At 35.3% G+C, this 27,571-nt stretch overlaps 1 protein-coding gene across 1 annotated transcript; it reads left to right on the forward strand.

Annotated features, from left to right (window-relative positions):
- Positions 1–26,650, forward strand: LOC106078798 (translocation protein SEC63 homolog). The gene is made up of 19 exons (XM_056032897.1): positions 1–158; positions 14,342–14,438; positions 14,986–15,100; positions 16,383–16,498; positions 17,178–17,239; positions 17,893–17,951; positions 18,742–18,792; positions 18,944–19,052; positions 19,650–19,744; positions 19,856–19,979; positions 20,107–20,202; positions 21,082–21,227; positions 21,999–22,146; positions 22,275–22,465; positions 22,617–22,802; positions 23,529–23,822; positions 24,375–24,473; positions 24,627–24,734; positions 25,512–26,650. Exons 1-19 carry the CDS (start codon positions 35–37, stop codon positions 25,650–25,652), a joined length of 2,361 nt encoding a protein of 786 aa, XP_055888872.1. The 5' UTR covers positions 1–34; the 3' UTR covers positions 25,653–26,650.
- Positions 26,651–27,571: the final 921 nt, after the last annotated feature.

A 27,571-nucleotide genomic window follows, 5' to 3' on the forward strand; every position in this document is an offset into this window, starting at 1 on the left:
TGGCAACCGTAGAACTGTAGATGTGGCCTTCGCTATGGCCGGCATGCAGTTTGAGTATGACGCGGAAGGGGGAACGTTCTTTTATTTCTTGCTGTCGTTTTGGGCCTTATTGCTTATTCCAGCCACCTACTTTTTATGGCCTTCTAAACAGAGCACTGGTAATTAAATTTTCTTAGATCTAGAGTATTCTAATTCTAGAAGGTCTAGATCTACCCAGAGTCGGCAGAGTGAGAGTGTCACCCGAGTCAAGAGTCAAGACTTGTCAAGAGTCGACTCTTAGTACAATAGTAGTCACTCCAGACAGTCAAGACAAGTCACTGACTTCACTGCTGAGTATCTGGAGTCTAAGTCACTAACTCTAAGTACTCTAACTTAACTCTATTGTGACTATTCATCTCTAGAGTTAGAGTCTATCAGTATCAGATAATCAGTCACATTCAGTGTCATGACACAGAGAATGAGTGACAATATGAATATGATTCAATATGTGATTATGTCAATATCAATACTTCAATAGACAATACTAATACTAGTAATACTCAGAATACTTCAACAATATGATATGGCAATACTCTAATAGTAATTAACAGTGTATTGTATAGTAATAGATCTAGTATACTATTCACTATTGTCAATAGTAATAGACAGTCGCAGTGCTGGTTCACATTAGTCTAGACTCTATAGTATAGTCTGTACAATAATACATACATATGTTTGTATGATATTATGAGTATACGGCTCAGTATAGTAGTATACTACAGACTCAGTGACTGTGACTAGAATTAGGTACTTCGATAAAAATTTCAAAATGATCACAATGCAATGGAACCTATTTAGTTAGATAGAGCTTGAGAAATGCTTTCCAATGATACCAATTTTATATTGCTGAGTTAATTGTGAGGGAAGTTATTACATTTTTAGTGGCCAAAAATTAGCCTTCTTTAGCCTTTGTAAATAAAAAAAAAAACTGACCGAAACAACTGACAGTTGAACTTAAATTAACTGTATTATAAAAAGTCTTAAAGATATGGGGTTGAAACTTCACACTCTTTTACATTAACCAGTATTCTGTTAAAATAAATTAAAAAAATAAGACCAAGCAATAAAATCTTTGAAAAAAAGTTAATTAATATATAAAAAAAAGCCTTCGACAAAAAATAAAAATATATGTGATTTTGTCATCATATGAGCCCAAAAATCACAAATAAAACAAATCAGAGATCTGTATTGTGTTTTACTTTGTTTAATTATAATTCTACTGTATTTAAATAGCTATTTATATGCATCAGATAGATAATTCTTATAAATTATAAATGAAAATAGCACTGCGCAGAAAAATATTTCCTAAAATTTAATGACTATAAGTTTCATAAACTTCATAAAAAAACAGTTTTAACCTTTTTGTAGAGCACTTGCAATTAATCATTTTAAAATGCCTTAATTTAAATGCTTTAAAAATTAGATTGTAAATGAAAAATTTCTTGCTTCGGACAATAAAATAAAAAAGAAACCTTGCGATTTTTTTAGAAGTTATTAAAAGATTTTTTACTTGAATTTTTGTGCAATAATAGCTCATCATTTTAAAAATATAATGTACTCATTTATTAACTATTAATTTACATGTATATTAATAGAAAAAAAACAACATACAGAAAAAAAAATTATTAGTTTGCTGAGCTAAAAATATGAAAAAAAAAAAGTAATATTTAATATTATTTTTTAAAGTAATTAAACTTTTACTTTAAAATTTGCAGATTACAAAGTCATATAATAAAGACACATTCCCTCTCCATAATCTAGCATTCAAACACTATAAAAGTTAATCTAAATGAAAAATTCCTATGTGTGCTTCTAAAAATAGCTTGTGATAGACAGAAATTGACCATTTCCAGTAAATCACAGTGTTGGTTGTTACTAAAAATAGATTTTAACCATCAACTTTGAAAATTAATATCTAAAGAGTGCGCCAAGCTACAAAGTTCAAACTTAGCACACATATATATATTAACATGCTAAATTCAATAGAATTAGTGAGATTGTTGTAACCATAAACACTTTATTTAAAAAAGCAAATTTTTCCCTTCTTTGTCTTTGTTAATTTTAATATCAAATATCTTTAAAGTGCGCCAAGAGAATTTAATGAAATTTGAAATATACACATTTCATAATATGATAAATTATTGTAGCAAACAGCATTGTTGTAACTTTTATAGGAAAAAAGTTGTAAAAATGTCAACTTTCACATTAACTTTTGTTAAGAAAAATTTAACAGATTGGCTTCAAAAGCAAATAAAAATGATCTCTGATATCTTATGTTTACAAAAAGTAATCATAATTAGTCCTCAAATCAAATACAATATGCTAAAACTTGGATGGAAATGACCACCCCTAAAAAAAGGGTAAAATGTGCTGACACACTTTTCAGCCATTTTTTTGGGAGAAAAAAAAATGGATCTAGGTCAGTTTATCGAAGTACCTACTAGAATCTAGTGTGACTCCTCAGCACACACATAATAATATTATAAATATAGTATAGTAGTATAGTATATAGATAGAGAAGTTTATTTATTCCAGACGTTACATGAATTCGGACACTCGCTGCTTTTGTAGCCATTAAATTGATTAAATCTTTATTTTGATATTTAATATAAACTAGCATGCTGTATAATATGCTTGTCCATTTTCCAATTATTCTGACCCAATTTCCTTCATTTAGCTGTCTTTTTATGTTAGAAAAAAGAATTTCAAATTTGTAAGTCAGGTTGTTGTTTTTTCCTATGTTACCCGGATGACTTTACCTCTTCCTAGGGTTAAGACTACATTTTTTGATTGGCTAAGTCTATGCTAATGCGCCCAGCAATATTTATTCTGTTTTTGGAACTGATTTATTTGATTCATAAGTTGTTTGATTCCATAAAAAAAAATTGAATCTAATAGGGTGTTTGTATTAAATTATGATTTTCTTACCAATTTTTTTTTCGTTTATTCATTTAATAAATTTCTTATACAAATGATCTTTAGTCTGACTTACTGGTTTACCATGAATAAGATAAGTGGAATTAATTTGTCTTAGTTTTTTTGTTACTCTTAATAACTGACATTTTTCTGGGTGGAAAGACATGCTCCAATTTGATTCCCATTTCTGTAATTCATCTTTTCTCTTTGTAAAATTTCTGTATCTTGTGTTGTTTTTATTGTTCTATATATTATGCAATCGTCTGCAAATCTGACTTTTGTTCCTGAACTATGGTTTATGTAAATTAAAAATAGTAGTGGACCTCAGACTGTTCCTTGAGGTACGCCTGAGTTTACTGTTATTGGTGTTGATTTAGAGCCATTTATTATTACAGTTTGTTCTCTCCCTATCAGAAAATCTTTAATCCACTGATGCAATAGACAATCAATGCCAAAATATTTTTTAATATTTGTAAGTCAGGTTGTTGTTTTTTTCCTATGTTACCAGGATGACTTTACCTCTTCCTAGGGTTAAGACTATATTTTTTGGTAGGTTTTCTTACCAAAATTTATTTTAAACAGCCAGTTTTGGACATCAATGTTAATGATCTTATATTATATTTCTTTAAGTTTGTTGTTGTTTTTTTTTTAGAGAATAAATGGGCAAATGTTTGGAGTGAGCTTGATACATTGAATGAAGTTAAATGCCTAGATCTTGACCTACTAGATCTAGATTTATATAGAGAGAATATCTAATAGAGGGTTCAGCTATTTAGGCAAGAATGGTCATTCTAGCTTGTACTATACTACAAAAGATCATTTGTATTAGAAATTTATTAAATAAATAAACAAAAAAAAATTGGTAAGAAAATCATTTGTGGAGGCGTCCCGAGACATGACGTTAAACTGCGCTCCTCTTTCCTTAGCACTTTTGGAGCTCAAAAGTGCCCTTCTTCTTTTCTATCATTGTGTCTGCCTCCTCTTTTCCTTAGTCTGCCTTCATTGATCATCACACTGTCTCCTTAACTTTAAATTCTCACTACGTCCTAGACCAGTCCGTTTGCCGTGGACTGCGACGGGTAAGGGGGGATAAAGAGATCCTGGTGTTTGAGTGATGGCTATCTGAGGATAAACCACAACAACACAATACTTTGGCTCCAAGTTCCCCTAGACCTGAGGCCCAGATGGCCCGCTCTGGGTCAACCGGCTGGTCATGCTGAGCTACCAGCATAGGTCGTCGACCTATGCTGGAGGGGGGTGGCTGGAGGGTCAATCAGGGAGCTGCTGTATCGGACACATGTCCGATGCAGCAGCTGACTGAGTATAGCACCTGTGTAGCCCTGGTGGCCTCATTCTGGACATCCGAATGGCTCGTCCCCTTGTTGGACTCGATGGCGGGTGGGGAGCACAGGTGCCGAACTAACAAGAAAATATATATGGATTAAAAAAATCCCAATAAACTACTTGCCCCAGATTTAAGTCTGGGTAAGAGACGCCGTATTGAGGCTAAAAAGGAGGAGGCCACAAAAAGCTGTACTACCTGGCCATCATTTTTGGTGGTCATGCGCACAGAGGAGGGGAAAAGCCTGACAAAGCTGAGCCCTTTCCTTATCTATAAGGGACTCAAGTCAGTAGTGGGAGAGCCCAAGAGTGTGTCTAAGCTACACAAATCAATGGAACTTCTTGTAGAAGTAGATGGCAAGACACACTCTGATGGGCTTTTAAGATGCAGAAGACTCTGTGATCTCCAAGTGGAAGTCATGCCACACAAGAGTCTGAACACCAGCAGAGGTGTAATCAGCTCTAGGGACCTACTGGAATGTTCTGAGAAGGAAATAGTGGAGGGCATTGAAGGAGTCACCCATACCCGGCACATTACCAGGCGCAGGGATGGTGAAGAGGTCAAAACCGCCACTATTATCCTCACATTCTGAACTAGGACACCGCCAGAGTAGGTGAAGGCAGGATACCTACGAGTTCCAGTGAGGCCCTACATACCTAACCCCATGAGGTGCTTCAAGTGCCAGGGTTATGGACTCGGCACGGCAGTCTGCAAGAGGAACACTGTGTGTGCCAGATGTGCTGGAGAGGGTCATAAGGACAAGGGCTGCACAGCCTAGTTCAAATGCCCAAACTGTCATGCTGGCCACTCAGCCTACTCCAAGGACTGCCCTGTGTGGAAACAAGAGGTTGCCGTGCAGGAGTACAAGGCAAGAAATGGATGTACCTTCAGCCAGGCAAAATCGGCTGTATTGGCCCTACCCAAGGGCCAATTCGGCTTGACAAAGACCTATGCCCAGGCTGTTGCTAAGATAGGAAGATCCATAGCCACACAGACGGACACACTGACCCTACCACCCCCTCCTCCTCCTCCAACTCAGAAGAAAACACCGCCAAAGAACACACCTCTGAAGAAACAAGAAAGCCCTGTTGTCATGCTAAAGAACAGGTTCTCTGTGTTCGCTGATGAGAGCATGGAGACTGAGCAGCATGTCAAAACCAATACTCCGGGAGAACCCGGAGACAGTATGTCTGACACAGGTTCTCCTCAGAGAACCCAGCCAGACACCCCAACCTCTACAGAATTAGAGGTTGATAAACTCCCTAAGGGGAGAAATCAAAGCGGAGAGGATGCCCGAGGTGAGAGAGGAGAAAATAACCTCGGCTCTAACCAGAGGGATCTCCCCTCTCCAGAGAGAAAGACTTCCCCCAAAAGGGGGTTGTCCTCCTCTCCATCCAAACCCAAGAATAAAAATACCAAGGTCACTGGAATAAAGGGAAACCCCTCTGGGGGCCTCCCAAGGCCAAATAGCTCCAAGTAGGTCATCCAGAATTGTACAGTGGAATTGTAGAGGCCTCAAGGCCAATTACGAGGAAATGCAGCTACTGATGGACTCTGAGACTCCTGTAGCTGTCTGCTTACAGGAAACATTTCTGAAAGATAGCATCAGCTTCCGAAGCTACCGTGCTTACAGCAAGAATGTTGAGGATGTAGAGAGAGCATCAGGTGGAGCCTGTATCCTTGTGAAGGATAGCATCCCCCATGAGAGGGTAGAACTACAGACCACACTACAGGCCGTAGCAGCTAGGATAACCCTTCACAAGGTTATCACTTGCTGCAGCCTGTATCTACCACCAGGCGCTCCATTAAACCCAACAGACATGGAGGACCTATTGAAACAACTCCCCCGGCCTTATTTAATCCTTGGGGATTTCAATGCCCATAACACGATGTGGGGATCCAACAATACCGACACAAGAGGTCGTATGCTGGAGGATATCTTCCTCCAACATGATTTATGCATACTTAATGATGCATCACCGACCTACTTGCACCCAGGAACTGGATCACTCACATGCATTGACCTCACCGTATGCGTCCCCGGACTTCTGGACGACTTTAAATGGTCAGTTAGCAATGATCTACAGGGAAGTGATCACTTCCCAATCATCATTACTAACAATCTACCTTCATTGGGACAACCTCAGCGGTGGAAACTGAATAAGGCCGATTGGGAACAATTCCAAAAAAGATGCTCAGAGGATATCACAGAAAATATCCTCGATGAACAGAACCCAGCTGATACCTTTGCTAGCAAGCTACTAAGTATAGCCAGGAAAGTTGTACCCCTAACCTCTGCAAATCTAAAACGGCCTAGCAAACCATGGTTTAATACAGCTTGCAAAAGTGCTATTGGCAATAGGAAAAAATGATGGCTTCATTTATAAAGAATCCTTTCCAGGAAAACCTAAAGCTATTCAGGATAGCTAGAGCAAAGGCTAGACAAACCATACGGTCAGCCAAAAGGAATTCCTGGAGAAGTTTTGTCAGCAGTCTGGATGCCAAAACTTCTGCTAGAGCGGTTTGGAAGGCAGTAAGGCGAATCAAAAGGAAAGAATCAAATGCAATAGGGCATTTGAAAAACCAAGGATGAACTGTCACGTCCCCCAGAGAAATAGCTGACTGCCTTGCATCCTCAATAGCAGAAAAATCATCCACTGCACACTACACGCCAGAGTTCCAAAAAGTCAAAACCAGGGAGGAAAGACACCCCATTGATTTCAGGTCAGAGAACAATGAAGACTACAACAAACCGTTCTCGCTTGAGGAACTGAGGGAATCGCTGGACAAGTCACATGACACAGCGCCTGGAGAAGACTAAATCCATTACCAGTTCCTCAAGCACCTTCTTGAACCCTCATTGGCAGTCCTGCTAGGGGTCTATAACTGTGTGTGGCAAACAGGCGCTTTCCCAAACAGCTGGAGGAAAGCCACAGTTATACCGATACCTAAACCGGAAAGAGACGGCTCTGACCCAGCTAACTATCGACCAATAGCACTAACAAGCTGCATCTGCAAAACCATGGAAAGAATGATTAACATTAGGCTGGAGGGGAATAAAGTGATCTCCAACTACCAGTGTGGATTCCGGCAGGGGCGGACAACAACTGACCACCTGGTAAGGCTGGAAGCTTATATAAGAAATGCATTACTCAGAAGAGAACATCTAGTAGCTGTATTCTTCGATATAGAAAAGGCCTATGACACAACCTGGAAACATGGCATTCTATGTGACCTGGAGCTTATGGGGCTTAAGGGACACCTCCCCCGTTTTGTGGGGGAATTCCTGAAAGATCGAAAATTTCAGGTTCGAGTGGGCAACTCCGCTTCTGACACTCATGACCAGGAAATGGGTGTACCCCAGGGCAGCATTCTGTCAGTCACCCTGTTCAACATTAAAATAAATAGCATCATAAATGCGCTGTCCCCTGGCATAGAGTGCTCTTTGTATGTTGATGACTTTTTCATTTTTACTTATGGGAAAAACATGAACACCTTAGAAAGAAAATTACAGTTATGTTTAAACAAAATTCAGGGTTGGGCAAACGACAATGGTTTTAAATTTTCAGACTCCAAAACAGTTAGTATGCATTTTTATAATCTAAGGGGACTCCACCCAGACCCTGAACTATTTGAAAGAAGATCCCTGTCGTGAAAACTACAAAATTTTTAGGCCTCACCCTAGATTCCAAATTTAATTTTCTCCCCCACATTAAGGAACTTAAGAAGAAATGCCAAAAGTCATTAAACATACTTAGAGTACTCAGCCATACGGACTGGGGAGCTGACAGAGATTAGAGATGGGAATCGAACCCAACTTTTAAAGTTCGGGTTCGGTTCGGTTCGGTCAGATTTAAGTTCGAGTTCGGTTCGGTTCGATGACGAGTATAGTTCGGTTCGGTCAGGTCTAAAGTTCGTCTCGGTTCGATGTTATGAAATTATGTAATAGCAAAATTAAGTTATAAGGTTTAATCCAATTTATTAGTTAAAACTTTTTTATTTGAATTTTTACATAAAACAAATACTATGCAATATATAATAGGCCTATGGGCAATACTTTTGCCAAAATAATGTTGCCTACATACATTTAAAGCGCTGTAAAAATTTCTTAATGGAGATACAAATGAAGATGCGGCAGGTTTTCGCTCAAGTCGGCAAGTGGTTTAATTCAGGGCATGGCTCGGCGCTAAGCGAATTTTTTAAAAAGGCTAATATCGATGTGCTTTCTTTCAGAACGCACTATTCATCATAATAAAAAAAAAGTCGAGGGCCATATGAAATCTAATAATAAAGAGGCAGACCTGGCCAATAGAATTATGCAAGGGACATTCTAGGTAGGCCTACATATTGCGCACGTACTTCTATAATGGGCGTGATCTTTTTAAAGAAATATTCTTCGTGTAAAGACGTCTCTATCGAGGATTTTTTTCACACATAAGTCGTCACTATTATAAATTGCAATGTACGGAAGAAATTCGACTATTCTGAGACCAAAGAAAATGCAGAAGAATCACACTAGCGGAGATGTTTTAAAATGTTTTCTTCAAAACGTTTTGACCCATATTGTGCATACGCGCCTCGCAAAAAGCAGTCTACAGTTGACAAGGTCTTATTAGAAGATAAAATGACATCTCCACTTAATATATTTTAATTTTTAAACATGTAATTATACTAATATTCAGATAAGTTACAATAAAAATAAAACTTTTTTTTTCGATGCCCCCTCTCTTTGTTAGTTGGTCGTTGGTTTGTCGCTTACAAACAGCTAGTACAATTGAACCAATATAGGCGTTTTATATTTTTAGATGGACTTCTTATGGTCCGACAGTTATGCTGGGCAGGGCACGTATCCCGTATGGGAGACAAACGTATGCCAAAGGCAGTCTTTTTTTTTTGGTGAGCTAAAAGGTGGTCGACGTTACAGATGCGCCCCACGAAAACGCTTCAAAGACCAGCTTAGAAGCCAACTTGCCTTAGCTGACATAGAAGAGAGCACCTGGTTGCATGCGGTCTTAGAACGAGTCAGTTGGAGTTCACTCCCGAAGTCCACGGGATACACATTTGAGACCAAAAGAAAATCCGCTGCCGAGGACAAACGCAGACGCGAAAAGAAAAACTAAATCGACCACCTGCGAACAGTGGTTATGCTTGCCCTGGATGTGGCAAAATATATAGGTCACAGCTGGGCCTGCGCAGCAATGGGAAAAACTGCATTCCTCACTAATCTTCGGCTTCGGGCTCGAAGACAAGCCTTATAACAATATATAAACTTAATAAACTTTAAAATAAAGTTCTTATGTAAACAACTCAATATAGCCTAACTGTTATTACAATATTCACATATTTAACTTGAGATAGAGTTGTAATATTAATGAAATATACTGATATTTAAACAAAATCTAGGTCACCACAAAACATCGTCTTTACTCTTTCATGTCTTAAGATTGTCTGCCGTTTCACATTTGCATTACGCTAATTTCATCATCCTCAATGCATAAACACCAATCAATCGCTTAACCTCTTCTTACCGCCACCAGAAAAAAAAACACACACACTTTATGACACCCCTTTTTGTCAAGAAGTTGCGTCTCCCCATCCCCCAATTCAAGGTACTAACCATCCCCAACCACGGGAGAGGACCCAAAGTTTGAGAAACGCTGCATTAAAAATACTGATGATCAATAATGCATAACAGAATAATAGTAAAAAATATTCAGGGGCGTAGATAGGAATTTTTCATCATTTGGGGCCCGGGAGGGGCTGGACCTCTTTGGGGGCCCCTGCATTTTGCGTAATATTGAATATTTATTGTAAAAAAACACTAATTTGGGAGCCCGGGGGGATTTTACATTTCTCACCCTCCTCCCCCTCCCTTTCTACGCCACTGATAATATTCCAATATAGAATACTTCACAATTTTGTAAAAATAAATCACTTAATAGAAGATAATTAAAATTTATTTTAAACTAGAACACAAATGAACTTATTTATATCTACACTCTCTAATCGGCAAAAAATATTCTACTCTCAACTATCAGTCATCTCAAATAAAAGTGACAATATTTGAATGTCAACTTTCTACTTACTAGGAACTTGAATCTAGATCTAATTAGAGGGCGCCTATTCGACTCAAAACCAATATTGCAAACAGCCGCGAAAATTCAAGGTTAGGGGAGAGTCGGCACGTACGGAAAAACCCATGGGAATCAAAGCGAGCCGCTTTTTTTTTTTCAAAATACCACCACCACCCCCTCCCAAGTTTTCAAAGTATAATGGAATCATTAGAATTTAAATAAAATATTTAAGTAATTTTTTGAAAACCCAAAATATAAATTGCAAAATTAGTTCGGTTAAGAAAAGGAGGGTTCGTTCGGTTCGGTTCGTACCAAGCAGTTTCAAAGTTCGGGTTCGGTTCGGTCATAAGTGAGGTTCGGGTTCGGTTCGTTTCCCATCTCTAACAGAGATACCTTGCTGCTGCTATATCGGAGTCTAATTCGATCCAAGCTAGACTACGGATCCATAATATATGGAGCAGCAAGGAAGTCTTATCTAAAAATACTGGAACCAATACAAAATGCTGCCCTGCGTCTCTGTCTCTGTGCGTTTCGTACATCACCTATCCCAAGTCTCCATGTGGAGGCTGGAGAACTCCCCATGGATATAAGAATGAAAAAGCTTGCAATGCAGTATATAGTCAAGCTAAAATCCAACCCCACGAACCCTGTTTTCGACTCCATATTTAACCCCACAGAGGTAGAATTATACAATCAAAGGCCTAACGTCATACAGCCGTTGGGCCTTCGAATGAGAGAACCCATCCAAAATTTAACCCCACCAATTGACCAAATCTCTAAAATAGAAACTCCTCAGAATCCTCCTTGGCTAATGAATAAACCCAAATTAAATTTATCCCTCCTTAATTTCAAAAAAGAAAATACAGACCCAAGCATACTACAAGTCCACTTTAGGGAACTGCAGGAGAGCTATGGAGATTGTGGCACCATCTACACAGACGGATCCAAAATGGATGGAAAAGTCGCGTGTGCCTGCTCCTTTCGGAACAAAACAATCTCCCCGATGGCTGCTCCATTTTTACGGCCGAATTGCATGCAATATCGCTTGCACTTATGGCCGTTAAAGCATCAGAAAGGAGGAAATTTATAATCTGCTCCGACTCCAAATCTGCATTGCAAGCTTTGGGGCGGATGAAGACTGACATTCCATTGGTACATAAGAGCCTGAAGCTGTTGGACCAAATAACAGCCGACCGTAGGGATGTCACCGTCATCTGGGTCCCCTCCCATGTTGGCATTGAGGGAAACGAAGCCGCAGACAGAGAAGCAAAGAGAGCCCTAAATCATGCGGTGTCAGGAACCCAGGTTCCCTGCTCGGACCTGAGACAAAGTATTGCCTCTGCCACCTATTGAGGGTGGCAGAACCGATGGGAGGCTGAGACTCACAGTAAACTCAGGCAGATTGTGGCGGATGTCAGGTGGCGGCCCACATCTAAGGGTCTGACAAGGCGTGGTAGCACGACCATGTCCAAACTTAGGATTGGCCACACCTACATCACGCACTCATTTGTGCTGAAGAGAGACGAGCCCCCACTTTGTGAGTACTGTGACTCTCGCCTCACCGTGGAACATATCCTTGTTGATTGCCCCACATACCAGGATGTCAGGGAGAGGTATTTTGGAGCCACTAGCAGCTCACTAGCTTAAAGACACTGTTTGATAGTGTCAATCCTGGGAAGGTACTGGGCTTTATCTGAGAAGTGGGGTTGTCTACGAAGATCTGATTTATGAATTTGTGAACATGTACTATTTACATTAGATTTTTACCAAATAATTAAATTTTTACTACCTTAACTATGTTAACTGTGAATAGACCTTGATTTTAATGATAGGACTGTATAGAATTTGGCCCTTGTTGTTTAGAGAGAGAGTGGTCCTTGAGGGACTGCGGGCACGACATGGCCTAAATTGTGCCGATGTGCCTAAAATCAAAATCAAATCAAATCATTTGTGGAGCTTGTCTAGGTCAAATCTTTTCCTTTTGTTTCTTTCTGTTTTATTGCTGGCCAGCTTCATTTTTAGTTTGGCAACAACTAGGTGGTGGTCTGAGCCAATATCTGCTCCTCTTCTGTTTCGTACATCTAGTAATGTGCTTCTCCAGTTCTGCCGTATGGTAACGTGGTCGATTTGATTCTCTGTTTTATTTGGCATTTTTTGTGGGGGAAAATGCTGCCTCCTATCATTAATTCATTAAATGTGCAGAAATCTGCAAACATTTCTCCATTTTCATTTATGGTGCCAAGTCCATGGGTGTCCATACTTTTCTCTCTCTCTCTCTGTTGTCACTTCCCACTTTGGCATTCAAGTCTCCCATGACGATCAAAACATCTCTTGTAGGTATTTTGTCAACTATACTTTGCAGTTGGTCATAGAATGTATTTTTGTCAGTATCACTTGCAAGGTTGGTGGGAGCATAGCACTCTAATTATTCATTCTGAAACTGGTTCCCATTCTAAAAGACTTTTGAAAGCTTCCTTGTTTAGTAGTAGTGCTACACCATTTTCATGTAAGTCATCTTCTTTTTCCTTTCCAGAGAAGAGAAGGTTTCTCCTGATTGCAGTCTTGTTTCACCGATTGTGTTCCATCGAACTTCACTCATTCTGTAGTTTGTAGTTGGCCTTTTCCTTGGCAATTTGTGCACATCTACCTGGTTCTAGTAAAGTGCGGACATTCCATGTTCCCAAGTTAAATGCTGCCTTCTGAATAAGGAAGTGTTTCTTTTTCATTGGTTTAAGTAGAGTAGTCGGCCTCACAGGATTCGTTCGACTTTCCCTGCATAGCTTCATAGGTCTCCTTTGTGGAGCTCTACTTTCTCCTCTGACAATGTTTAGTGTTTGTGCTTTTGTTCTGGTTTCTATAACACTATTTTTTTTTCCATGGACAGGTTGTTAGCCTATCGCACAACCCCTGTGTCCCGGGGAGGGGGATGCACCTTTTGTCTGGCCTCTTTCCTAACAGACCTGTCCGGCTTGGTAGTACCTGCCAGGAGTGATGAGCTCCCGCCGGTATAGCTCTGAGGGTCATTGAGGCACTCAGCTGTCACACCATGGCAGTTCTGGTCCTTATGTTATATATATTAATAACTTAGATATCTAGAATCAAGATCTATGTCAAGAAGAACATTATAATTATGAAATATTTATGATGAAAATAAGAATAAGACTATATAAGCGTAATAAGGTCCATGTCCATATCCTCTTAGACTTCTGTTAACTAAATTCTCAAATTCACACATTGTTACTTTACACACTTACTTGACATAATAATAAGACTTCCTAAAGTTTATTTTTACATTTGTATATAATTACTAATGAGCTTTTCTTGGACGATGTGGAGATAATGTGCAAAGCATTTAACTCTCTCTATATATATAATTGCATATTTTCAGCAAAAACACTGCATTGAATAGAACTTTTCCTTGGTGTTATACTTGACACTAGTGTGCTTCTCAGCTCATTTTTATTAGTTTATAAATGTCTGCTAATACTTAGCATGGACCATAGTTTCTCTTTTACTAGGGTTTTTGACAATCAAAGATAGATGAATAGCAAGGCAGATTATCATGAAAACTTGGGCAGAAGTACATGAGATTATATATTATAAAATCTGCTAATGGGTCATTGTTCATATTAAATATATGAGAGTATCTAGGCAATAGCTTTTGTTCATCAAATTCTGTATGATTGAAATGCTGAGATGTTTACAAATTATGTGATCAGTTTGCTTTGCTGGCAATCATAGTACTTTCTATTATGTCATGACAAAGACACATGTACTAGTTTACTAAAAGATTACTTGGTACATTTGGATTGGGATAAAAAAAAAAAGAAGGTACATAATAAATAGCATAATATAATGTGTACATTGTACAAACAGTTTGTAAATTTATTACATATTCTTCTTGTATATATTAATATTTCAGTTAAGCTATTTATGCTTTCAGGTATTATAATTTGTAATTATTTTGTAGGCTCTGATGATAAAAAAAGAAAATGCAAGTGCTTTCCTTGTCTCACAAAATCTGAGTCATTGGTTAAAGAAAAAGCAAGTGTTAAACCAGTTGTGATGTAAGTATGTAACTCAGAAGCTACTGATCAAAGGTCTTTATTTCTCTGCAGCTGGTTGCATACCCATTAGATTCATGTTTAAATATGTGCATGTACCTGCATAGCTTTTTCAAAAAAAACTGACAAAAAATGTTTAAAATTCTAAAATGCACACTATTAATTTTCAGAACAAAATTAAGTCATTAAAATACTGTTAAAATCTCTATATTTAAGTATTTAAAAAAATATTAGATATAATTACAGAGAAAGACATTATGCCTGAAGATTTCATGTTTGTTATTATCTTTTTACCTATACCTTCTCTATGGAACTATTTTTAGGGTGCATACAATTTCATAGCACAAGGTTAAAAAAAACTAGTCTCACGCATTTCTAAATTTAAAAAAAAAAAGAACAATGTTTAATTATAAACTACTCTTTGTTGTTTTGCCCAATAAATTGGTAGAAATGTAGAAATTTGATTAAGCTAAAAAGTTTTTAAAATATTTTAATAGATGAATTTTTAAAAATCTTAATTTTCATAATGTTTGTCTTTTTTTTAATGCAGAAAAATTGTTTTATTAATTGGCTGGATTATCTTCATACTTCTGGCATGGAAGGTTTCTATGATACAATTGGACTATTCTGAGTATGATCCTTATGAAGAACTTCAAATTGACAGAGTATGTTCTGCATATATTTAGTTTATATACACATACAAGTACAAATCTTTAAAAAAATCTTTGATAGATTTTAAAATTTCATAACAGTGTTTAGTCTTAATTTCAAATTAGGTAGATGTTTTTCAAAAGTTATTGAGAGAGACATTGAATGGACCTCATTCACCAATCGTAAACAAACAACATTTAGTCACGTGATCTTATTGATAAAACAATGAGAAAAACTGTCACGTGACAACCATCATGAATTAAACATGAGATCGTAAATTATATAGAAGAGATAGAGCACCACGTGGCTAAATTTTGTTTGTTTACGATTGGTGAATGAGGTCCATTTACATGTATGAATCCTGCTATTGATTTGTTCTATTAAAATGGGGTACAATCTATTCTGACTTTACTTATCAATTTTGGAAAGGCAGACTTTGCTAGTACTTGCATAAAAATGTGACTCCTCTTAAGACTATCACTATGGGTAGTTTTTCTTCTCTTTCTCTTGTTCAAGGCAGCCTCTCTCTGCCCAGCATACACAATGTGTGGCCTCATGCTGTTCAATCATGGCGATTACCTTCCACTTCGATGTGGTTAAGGGGATGTTAGTGTTTAATACCTTGAGTCTGGTAGCCCAGCTCTCCATGCTTTTTTATTATTTATTTTTCAGAACCAAGTCTTCTTGTGTCAATATTGCATAGACAATGTGTGAAATGGCTAGTTTCAAAACTTTTAGTTTTAAGATATGATCTTCCTTGAAAAATAGACATCACATATGAAAGCTGTTAAATACATGCTTTAAGTACATGTTTGTTAACCAACTCTCACTGCCTTACAGTTAGGTAGACTAACATTTTAGTAGTTCTGGTCTATGTGACATTTTCCTAGACTCACTTTAAAAGGTTTACCATTGTTACAAAACCTGTTTCCCTTCTTTTATAATAATAAATGTTTTTTTTTTTTTTTTTGTTTTTTTGAAATCATATGAGGCCAGTTAAGAGAGTGGCATGTGGTTTAATTTAATAATCACAAGTCCATGTAGTTACTTGTTAATTGTCCTGTCTCAATTGTCTAACAGAATGGAACATTTCCTTTCAATATTTAAAAAGAAAAGCAAACCAAAAAACTATACTTCTTACTATTTTGTAAACTGTTAGATTGTAAAATTGATTCACATTTATGTTACATCTTCTTGTCTATCTAGTTTTATATAGTCAAAATGATTCAAATAATGTTACATGTTGTTTTATATCTTGTTTATCTCTTCATTTGAATTCACTCTTAATATTGATAGGGTGCAGATGTTGCTGAGATAAAAAAAGCTTACAGAAAACTGAGTAAAGTTTACCATCCTGACAGAGAGACAGGTGATCCTAAAAAGTTTATGCGAATTGCTAAAGCTTATGCTGCGTAAGTATGACATTAAAGATGCAACTGCTTCATTCACTTTTTAATTGTAATTTTTCGTGCTGTTATTTCTTTAACTGTCTGACGACTTTACTTATATACTGTGGCAGACTATAAAGTCCAGGTTGTCACTGACTGTGTATGACCATTAACACCTAAAAATTGCACTGGAGCAATTAGTTTCTTTGCCTTGTCATTATTAACTTGGCAAAGTTATGGTATGCATGCTGTTGTTGTTTGCCTGCCAGTACACCATGAGCTAATGTCATTATTTTGTTTAATTTAAAAGAAGCTGAATTATTTAGTATGATTAATTTTGTATAGTGGTTAAGAACTTAACAAAAAATAATGTGTTACTGGAATTTTAGAAAAAGAAATTTCAATTGGACACTCCAGTTTTGAAGCAATTACATTGTGTCCTGTGTTTCCAGTAAACAATCTCAGTAGGTTTTGATATTCATGAAAATGAGAACTACCAGATAATAGCAAAAATGTACCAACAGCCATTTTCTGGTGAACTTACTTTTGTTTATATATTTAGAATGCACTAGTCAAGTATTGCAACAACCTGAATTAAACTCTTCTATATTTGTTCACACATTTTAGTTTTCTATTTGACTATAAACTCCTTAAATTATATCTCAGCACCACATTTTTTAGAATGCATTTTGTCCTATTACAGTTTAACTGATGAAGAATCAAGAAAAAATTGGGAGGAGTATGGAAATCCAGATGGACCAGAAGGTGAGTTAACTAGGTCCTTTTTGTGTTGTTTAACATTGTTTACATTTATTAAATGTTGTTTTTTTAGAGAATATCTTGTAAACAATGTACAGGTGCTAATGTTTCAGATTGGGCTGTAAGTTTTCATCATGCTCTGGCTATAATTCAAAAAACAGAAATGGAAAAGTGGTTTGAGTGCTGGGACAAGTCCCAAAAAGCCTGTGGAGTCTGGGAGCGCATGAGGCGCCCTGACCGCACTTCCCCGTGGTGGAGGCTGTCCAGGCCTGAGCAGGCTATTATAGCACAGTGCAGGACAGGCCACTGTCCTGTTGGCTCATATTTCTCTCAGCTATGGCCAAATTTTGATTCACAGTGCCCCCGCTGCGGGGTAGAAGAGGAAACCGTGCCTCATATTCTTTTTGACTGCCCCAGACTTGCTGATATCCAAAAATTCTCGACCTGTATGGTGACGCACTGCAAAAGACAGCAGGGTTTCTGTCCAGGGCTTTTGCAAGAGAGGATTTAGGCCTCTCAAGCCCTCACTCAAATGGAGTTTGATGATGATGATGAATGTTTCAGATTAAAAAAATAATTTTAGCTTAAAAAAAGTTATGTAATAATCTTTTTGATGCTACATGTTTTTTATGTAGGCTTACGCTGAATTTTTTTTTCAGCCACACGTTTTGGGATTGCTTTACCAAAATGGATTGTGGAAAGAGAAAATTCTATGTGGGTAAGAATTCTTTTTCTTATTAATTATACCTTTTATCACCTTTGTCTGCCATTTTAAAATCTTTGTTATTTTCCTGAAGCATATTATGTAGAAGTGATGTTTCCTAAGAGTGGCAGGCTTGAAGGGAAGCTGAAACCCACAAGAAATTAAAACCAATTGGGGCAGATGTGAAGCAACAGGCCACATATCCGGGTCTGGCACAACAAGGAAATATGATCATGTCCAGACTTTAGGATTGGTCATACCTACATCACACACTCCTTTATACTAAAAAGAGAGGAACCCTTACAGTATAATATATATATATATATATATCAACCAACCCATAGATGCCTGCCCTGTACTGTTGGGGGGCCTTGTAGACACACACTTTTTATGGATTATTCTGTTAATAAATTCTTCATCAACTTTATTTCATCAATCATAGATAGGAATTAAAACAATAAAGTGACAAAATAGTAAAATAAAAATAATATTAACATAGATATGTCATTTAAAAGTTTTGCAAATTGTTCAGTAACTAGACACATAGGGACGGAGCCGGATACCTAATTTTACTGTCTGGCTAAATCAAGCTCCTGCTGGATAGTACAATCCTGTGCACGTCTAGTCCTAATACTGGTTGATAGTCTTCTAGTGGTTTAACTTGTAGGCCTATATCATATTTTTTATTTACTCTGTTTTTGATTGGTAATGGTATCAATCTAATTTGATTGAACATGTATTGGAAACAAGCTCTATCACTTCAATTATATCTGTAAATGAACAAAGTTTAGCATTTTTTTCCTAGGTCCTAGCAGTTTATGGCTTAGTCTTCATGATCATCTTGCCCATTGTCGTGGTAAGTTTAGTTCATATTTGTATTTGTTCTATGCCTGAATGTGTTTGATGTTTTAATGAAAAACTGTATCAAAATTTTATTATTTCTCTGTGATAATGATCATTAATAAATTAAATGTTTGAAATCCTTACATTTTTAATGTCTACTCCAGGGCGTATGGTGGTATCGTTCTATCAAATTTAGCGGTGATCAAGTTTTACTGGAAACATCAAGAATCTATTATTTCTTCATTAGCAGAACTCCAAATATGATTCTTAAGCGTATGCTGTTTTTTTTTTTGTTTTTTTTTTACATAGCTTATTTATTTCACATTATTTTTAAAACATTTTTCTACTCATTTTAAAGATTTGTGAATAAAAGCACTTGTTGGCAAATACTATATGACAGCATTTCTCAACCTTTTAACTTTGGCCACCCCTCCCCCGCACACACACACAGAGCAATAGAAGAATGGGCAAAAAAAATCCATTTTTAGATGGTCTTAGGCAACCCCTGGCAAATCATCAATCGACCTCCTAGGGGGTTGCGACCCACAGGTTGAGAACCACTGGTATATGAGATCTAAGGCCATAATTAGATAGTCTAGGAAAATTTTTATGATAACACATTAATATGTTTTACATTTTTACCAAAATGTTTTTATTTTTTGTATTGAAAATAAGATTAAAATAATTTTTTTTTTATTTTATTCTTTTTTATTCTGCTGTTTACATTTTTTAAAAAAAACATGAACACACTTAAAAACAAAATGATGCTTGTCAACTTGTGTATATTTATTATTATACATTTCTTGCTAAATTCAATGATGAACAGTTCTTTTATTTGATTGGTATAGCTGTCCCCTGATTTGTTGACAGGTGCTGTTGAAGTGTTGGGCTCATCATGTGAATTTGATAGAATGCACAATGCAGAAATTATTGAAAGACCCACTGATAATGAAGAGCTCCCTGCTGTGAGTTTCTAAAATTCATTTAGTTTCTGAAATAACCTTCAGCAATTAAAGTTGTACTGAGCTTTATTTGTCTTCAGAGAGCCCAATTGTTCATATCTTTTTTTCTTGTAGCTCATTAAACAACTACAGAATGTGAAAGAAAAAAATCGTGAACGTTCATATTGTATCAAAACTCGTGCTTTAATACTTGCTCATTTTCAAAGATTACCTTTAAATAAAGAGACGCTAGCTGTTGGTATGTAGGGTAAAATGTTTTATTAATAATTTTTAAATAATTGTTAGATTAGATAATTAGATTAATTTATAAGTATCCCACTATTGATGCTAAAAATAAAAGTTAATGACTTATTGTTCTGTTTTAGACCAAAAATACATTTTGAAAAAGTGCCCCTATCTAATCAATGAAATGGTCCATACAGCTGCCAACTTAGTTGCCATGGCGATCAATTCAGGGAGAGGTGAGAGAAAACTCTTGTTTTCCTAGTTAAGATTTAGGAAACTTCTCCATACTGCCATTCTTTTAATTAGACTTCTTGAAATACTTGAACAAGATTTAATAAGAATGTTTTTGTTTCACAGTTGTTTTCTAGCCAATGTTAAAATTTTTATTTTTGTATTCTTATAAGATTTTTTTTTCATTTTTTTAAACAAATGTCCAGCTAATGTGAAAAGCAAGTAGTATTTTTATCTTTTGTTTCTTCTCTTTGTATGCACAAGGAGTGGTAGATATTTGAAATGTTTGTGGAGTAAAACACTAAAATTGCTTATCAACATAGAATATCACTAGTAGTAGTAGAACTCTTTAAATAATTGCTAGGGCTATCATTTTAATTAAAAATAATATTTGATTCCCTGAAAAGAGAAAGAGATATATATACTTGTTAAAATTAATCTAGATATATTGATGTATTTACATATCAATGAAATAAACCTCACAAGTTGACACTGTTATAATGATGTGAAGTCTGTTTTTTTCTATCTAAATTAAACATGCATTGTTAGGGTAAAAATACATTAGACTTTATTTTTGGGGAAAAAAAAATTCAATACTTAATAAATTGCATTTCTTACTTATAATGTATGTTTTGTTGGAAAGTTGTTGTTTTTTCTACTTTGTTTGTGGATGGTGTAGGTATTTGGTTTAAGTTTTTACTGTCTTTTTAGTTTTAAAAAAGTTTTTTTTTGTTTTAAATGGATTGTAATAATTATGATTGTTCAGATAGAAGAAAACACTCTAAACTTTTATAAATTCATTGAGAGACAAAGACAGCTAAAAATGAGAACAATTAGCACCAACTGCTTTTCTTGTTTTTATGTGTTAACATTTCCACCAACAGACAACCAGTCCCCACGCCTTGAGTCCATTGAAAACTTTATGAAGATGAGCCAAATGGTTGTTCAGGCACTTGATGAGAAATCCAGTCCACTACAGCAACTACCTCACATAACTCCAGAAATGTTACGCCACTTCACCACTCGAAAGGTTGGTCTATTATAATAAATTATAATTTTGTCATTTGATAAAAATATGTATGTGTTGGCCTGATGCTAAATACTGTTTGTCACAAATACAAGTAAGCTTACATTGAAGGAATAATATCAATTTTGTATGAATATTTTCCATCTTGAGTAATGCACATATTCAGATTTTATACAAAAGTTAAGTTCCCCTTTCAGACCTTGTGATCTATAGGGCTAATGATATAAAGGTCATCTGTTTCTGTGGCCTGTGGTCAACGAGGGTGTCATGTGGCCAACACAACGACCAACCGCCTTTACTTTCCCTAACTAATGTCAGGTTAGATCTGGGTGGACTCTCTTAAAATTAAAATCCCAGTCTTCACCAGGATTCAAACCCTGGACCCCGATTCAGAAGCCACTCAGCCACTGTGCCTCCAGATTTAAAAAAAAATCAAACATATATTTTCATTCATGAAGAACTAGAATCAGACATACTAATCCGCATATTTGTAAATTGGTCCATAAAATCACACATTTTATCAGAAATAGCTGCTATAACTACATTATAGTCTAAGTTATCTTTGACCTCTTTGGTGAAACAATAAAAATTAAGTCTAATTTCTCATCTCATTCATCTAGGTGTAAAACTTCATATCACTATAGACAGAAATCATGTTAGTAGATGTGCAATAAATCATTCAAATTTTTACTTAGGATACATTGAAGATATGTGTGAACATGTTGCATTTAATTTGTCGCACTTGATGTAAGTCTCAACTTCATTTTTCTTCAGCGTGATATTCGTCACATTCGTGACTTTGTAAATATGAAAGATGAAGATAGACGTATGATGTTGCGTAATTTATCAGATAATGAGTATTTAGATGTGATGACTGTCTGTGCTAACATGCCATACATAGAGATGTCTGTTAAAACTGAAGGTAAATACTTCTTTGCCTATTCAGGTTTCTACATACATTTTTTAGTTACAGATGAAATAACATGAATTTTGTATACATATTGTATTTCCTTGATGACTTATTATCTGTTACTAAAACCAATGTTGTAGTGTTGGATGAGGAAGATGAAACTATCACTGCTGGCTCTATAGTTACTGTGACAGTCAAACTAGTCAGAAAAGACATGGGGGAGATGTTTGAAAACCAGATTCCATTAGCAACACTTGAAGATGATACATCTGAGCATGCAGACAATGACAAAGAGGAAGAAAATGAAGACAAAGAAGATGAGGACAAACAGGTAAACAAAAATTAGTTTGAAGGGGTAATTTTAAAGATACATTTTCAAATGTAAAACATTACTTGCATATGGAATGTATTCACCATTACTATATGTTTAATAAGTTTGTCTAGATTCTTATTTGAAAACAAAATAAATGTTGTATTGTAAGGATGCTCAACAAGAGTTGGCAGGTCATGGAGATCAGGCTGGCAAAGAAGACAACAAGAACAAAGCTTGGGACAAAAACAAAAAAGCCAAAAAAAAAGGAGGCAAAGTGAAGAAGAAGACTAAACAGGTCTATCAGTGGAAGGCAGTAGCTCAAGCCAAGGCAGAGAATGCCAGTCAAGCTACAGGCGTAAGTTGTAACTATGCTTTCACCACTCCTAAGTTTTAGGTGGGATGAAAGGGGGGGGGGGGGAGGAGTTCATTCTGTTTTTGCTTATCAGTCATTAACTTTCTTAAAGAAGCTTACTTGTGCTGGGTACTTTTCTAAGCAACCTTAAACAATGTATCTTTACTTTGGTTCTTTGGATCCTAGAATTGACACAAGTTAGTCACAATAAAGTTAGGAAATTGTATGATAATAGCATTCAACTAATTTACACTCAATTTTTGTATGTAAAAGAGACAAAAGTTGATTCAACTTCAGAGGTGAGATATATACATAGAAAAATTATTTCAACCAAAATACTAACATTTTTCATCTTTATCCTTATTATACCATACTGGGTAACTAGCTTCAAATCCAACATATGTAATTGTTATAACAGAAGAGAAATATTAGCAAAGGCACCAAAAATCTTTTTTTGCACAGCCTGATTCACACTTTTGTAACCTGATGTTAATCATGTAATTATGCTTCTATTTTTTTTAAAGTATTTTTATTTTAGACGTTAAAGTGAAAGTTAAAAAATTTGAATAATACTTTATGTAATGCAAGCTACCATAGAATTATCTGTCATTGAAATTGTAGAATTTTTCTTATAAATATTAATATTAGCTCATGGATATTGTTCAGATTGTCTAGAGTCCGAGATGGGTATAATAAAACAAACTTTATGACAGATTTACTTAATTTCAGGCCAAAGCCATCACAGAAAGTGATTCTCCTAAATCAACCAAACCAAATAAGTCTGAGAGAAAAGAAAAGAGTGATGACGTTGAAGGAGATGATGTCTCTGAAGAGGAAAACAACGTCTCAGAAGATGAAGAGGAAGAAAAGCCTGAAGCTTCAGCAGACAAATCTAAAAGTAAAAAAGATGATGATGATGAAGAAGATGATTGGGATAATTACAAATTAGAATCAAAAAAAGAGAACTCATTAGAAACCAAAGTCAAAGAAAGTCATCCTGTTCACTGCCCTTACTTTCCAGAGGTTAGTTTTCAACAGCTCAATACTTTGTTTTGTCCATTGAAGAGTTTAGTTCATTATTTTTTTCAGAATAATTCATGTTTTAAGAGTATAAAACCATCTTCAGACACCACTTGGGATGTTTTTTTTAATCTGACACCATTTTGAGAGCATTACATCCATGGTACAGTTGGCCTAATAATGCCTATTGGGACCCCTACCGTGGTGTCTCTTTTTTAGTGAAACCCAGATATTTATAGCTATTTTCATATATATTTCTTTAAAATTTTTGAGACAAAGGTGCCCACACTGCAGTGTACCCTGGAAATTGAGTATTTTTATTTTAAAGGTATTAAAAGTATCTAATATATTTTTCAAACTAGACATATTTATCTACTTTTATTTTATTTATTTTTTTTTCCTTTTGATCATAATTTGCCTTCTCTTCCTTTGTCTTGTCATTTAAAATAAAATAATTTTGTTCTGATATTTATGTTCTTCATTAAGTCTTAAGATGTATGGTCATGTGATTTAAACTATTATTTCCAGCAATGACATCTTTCTGTTGTTCTTTAGGTGAAGCAGGAGGCCTGGTGGGTGTATGTAGCTGATAGGAAACGTCACTTGTTGATAACTGTCCCCGTCCATGTTTGCAGTTTGAAAACTGAGGAAAAGGTATTTATTGTAATAGTGTGGAGTATTAAATAATTCAGACAGTATTACTGCATTAGGTTCAGTACTTTTACTTTTTATTCCAGTTCAACTAATTAATCTGTTAACTGTTTGACTGATTTATAGTAGGCCTATTAACAATGTTTCTCTTACTAGATTGAATTGAAGTTCTCTGCTCCTGCCAAGCCAGGTCATTACCAATATGTTGTGCATCTCCGCTCTGACTCTTATTACACTGATTTTGATCAATCCCAACTTATTAAGGTAAGGAAATCAAATATTTGTTGGATTGAATTGTTAACCTGATGTCAAGGTGACCTAGTTGAAGTAAATGTCAGGGATCACTTTGGATTGGAACCCAAAAAATAATCTTTGAAAGTGTAGGACAGAAAAACAATGGTTGACATTTACTTTTCAATAATAACAGTTGTCTACCTTCTTATAGACTTCTACAAATTAATGACTGGTAATTATTTTAACCCAATAGCTCCAAATGCAGTAGGATGTGTTCTTTACTGTAGAGACCAAATTCAATAAGATTTAATTGCAAGTTAGCAAGTTTTAAACTTTCATCATGACTTGTTCAGACTGAGAACACAGGTGTGGTGACTCTTTAGTGACAAATGGGTGTGTGTGTGTAAAGCTTCCTAAAATTTTTAAAATGAAAGTGCTGATATGGCAGTATAGAAGGCCTACATTGTCAATTTAGTATTTTTGAAGATTGTTTTTATTCTAAAGGTATTAGAAAATATTTTTTTTTAACTAGACATATTTATCTATTTTTTAAATTGTATAATTATTTTGTGTATTATATTAAGTTTTTTTTAATAGATTTTTTTTTACAGCTCCCTCTCTTTGCTTTAAATTTGGAGGGTAGCTTTTCAAACTAGAAATGGGAGTTATTGGGTTATGCTAATTGATTTACTCATACAAAGCTATCAACTCAATTCATTCAATTCCTAAAAGAAATAATCAATATGCAGTTTTTTTTTAAGCAAAAGGTAGCCTGATCCAAAAACTTGTTCTTTTAATGACTTTCAGTTGGATGTTCATGAAGCTAAAGTGATCAAAGATCATCCACAGTGGAACATTTCTGAAGATGAGGATGAGAAAGATAAAGATGATGATGACAGTGAAGAAGATGATTCTGATTATAGCTCTGAGTCAAACGAGTCAGAATAAATGATCTTGATTTGTATTTGTTGACATTATTTGAGAGTGATTCATGAAGAGTTTCATAGCTCCTAACCAGACATTGGCATGTTTCTGTAACTTGCTGTTATAATGGAATCTTACTCGCTCCATGAATTGATTGATTCAACAATCAATGTGATGAAAAGTGAAAACTTACTGTCTATTTTAGTAATTGTTCATTGAGCTCATATACTATAGGGGACAATGGCAACAGATTTTTTAACTATTCTGTTTTATTCCATTTTTTGTGTGTGTGTAAGAGTTGATATTTTGGAGATGAAATCTAGGTTTCGGGTCAATGTTTTGTTTCTCACTCACTAAAGGTGTATAGTTATAAATAATTGTTTTGTGTTGTTGATCCACTGTCAATGTTTTGGCGGGTACCAAATTGTGGACTGTGACCTACCTGGCATTTATTAATTCCCTTTGGCAATTTAGATTACAATTGAATCATTTTGGCATTCTTTTCTATTTATACAATCAGTCTAGATTTTATCAACATTTTGCAAATGAAAATGTATTTGTAAATATAAAAACAAAGGTTGTACCAATTAAATCCTACGTTAGGGCAATTAAAGTGGAAAGTCTAAACTTTGATCTCTTTTTTGTAAAGAAACACATTTTGTTTTCTATACATGAAATCAAATTTTATATTATATATAAGTATATATATATATACTCACATTAATTGCATACAGAACATATTGTCTCCTTTTTTTTTTTTGTCACTCCAAAGCAACTTTAAAATATTTACCAGAAGCTTAATTGTTCCGTTAAGGTAACTTAAAAAAAACAACCTTTAAATGATTTTGTCAGGCTTAATTCAACAAAGCTGGACAAGTTTCATTGCTAAAATGTGTTATAAATTATTGAAACATTCAACTCTTGTTATTTTTGCCTGCTTGTCATGTTTATTTATTGATTTAATTTTTAGTTCAATGACATGTAAAGAACTAAATTTTAAATAAAAAACATTTAAATGCAAACTTCATTTTTAAAAGTCTGTATTTGTGTGTATTTGTTGAATGTTTGTTCAATTTCTGGCTCAAAATTCTGAATTTGCCTCTTAAAATTGTAAACATTTCTCTACTCTCATTAGATTGAATGTGTTATTATTAGTCTAGCATGAGTACAAGTCTGAACATTTTGTTATACTTTTATATTGGATTATTCTTGTATTTTGTTACACATTCATTGAGCATGCTCTCCTTTTCATTATTTACACATGACAACAAGACATGAAGTAATAAGCAGCCATGTTTGAGAGAGAACATTATATCTGAATGTGTGTTACATTTGTAGAGTTTAAGGTTGTAGTTTGTCTTCCTAAATATGTCATAGCAGTCTGTAGTTTGGTACATTTGTAGAGTTTAACATTTTAGACTGTTCCTAAATGTGTTATAGCAGTCTGTAGTTTGGTACATTTGTAGAGTTTAACATTTTAGACTGTTCCCAAATGTGTTATAACAGTCTGTAGTTTGGTACATTTGTAGAGTTTAACATTTTAGACTGTTCCTAAATGTGTTATAGCAGTCTGTAGTTTGGTACATTTGTAGAGTTTAACATTTTAGACTGTTCCTAAATGTGTTATAGCAGTATTTAGTTTGGTACATTTGTAGAGTTTAACATTTTAGACTGTTCCTAAATGTGTTATAGCAGTCTGTAGTTTGGTACATTTGTAGAGTTTAACATTTTAGACTGTTCCTAAATGTGTTATAGCAGTCTGTAGTTTGGTACATTTGTAGAGTTTAACATTTTAGACTGTTCCTAAATGTGTTATAGCAGTCTGTAGTTTAGTACATTTGTAGAGTTTAACATTTTAGACTGTTCCTAAATGTGTTATAGCAGTCTGTAGTTTGGTACATTTGTAGAGTTTAACATTTTAGACTACTGTGTTCATCAATAGA

The sequence above is a fragment of the Biomphalaria glabrata genome, chromosome 6 (assembly GCF_947242115.1).
Source record: "Biomphalaria glabrata chromosome 6, xgBioGlab47.1, whole genome shotgun sequence".
Lineage (NCBI taxonomy): Eukaryota > Metazoa > Mollusca > Gastropoda > Planorbidae > Biomphalaria > Biomphalaria glabrata.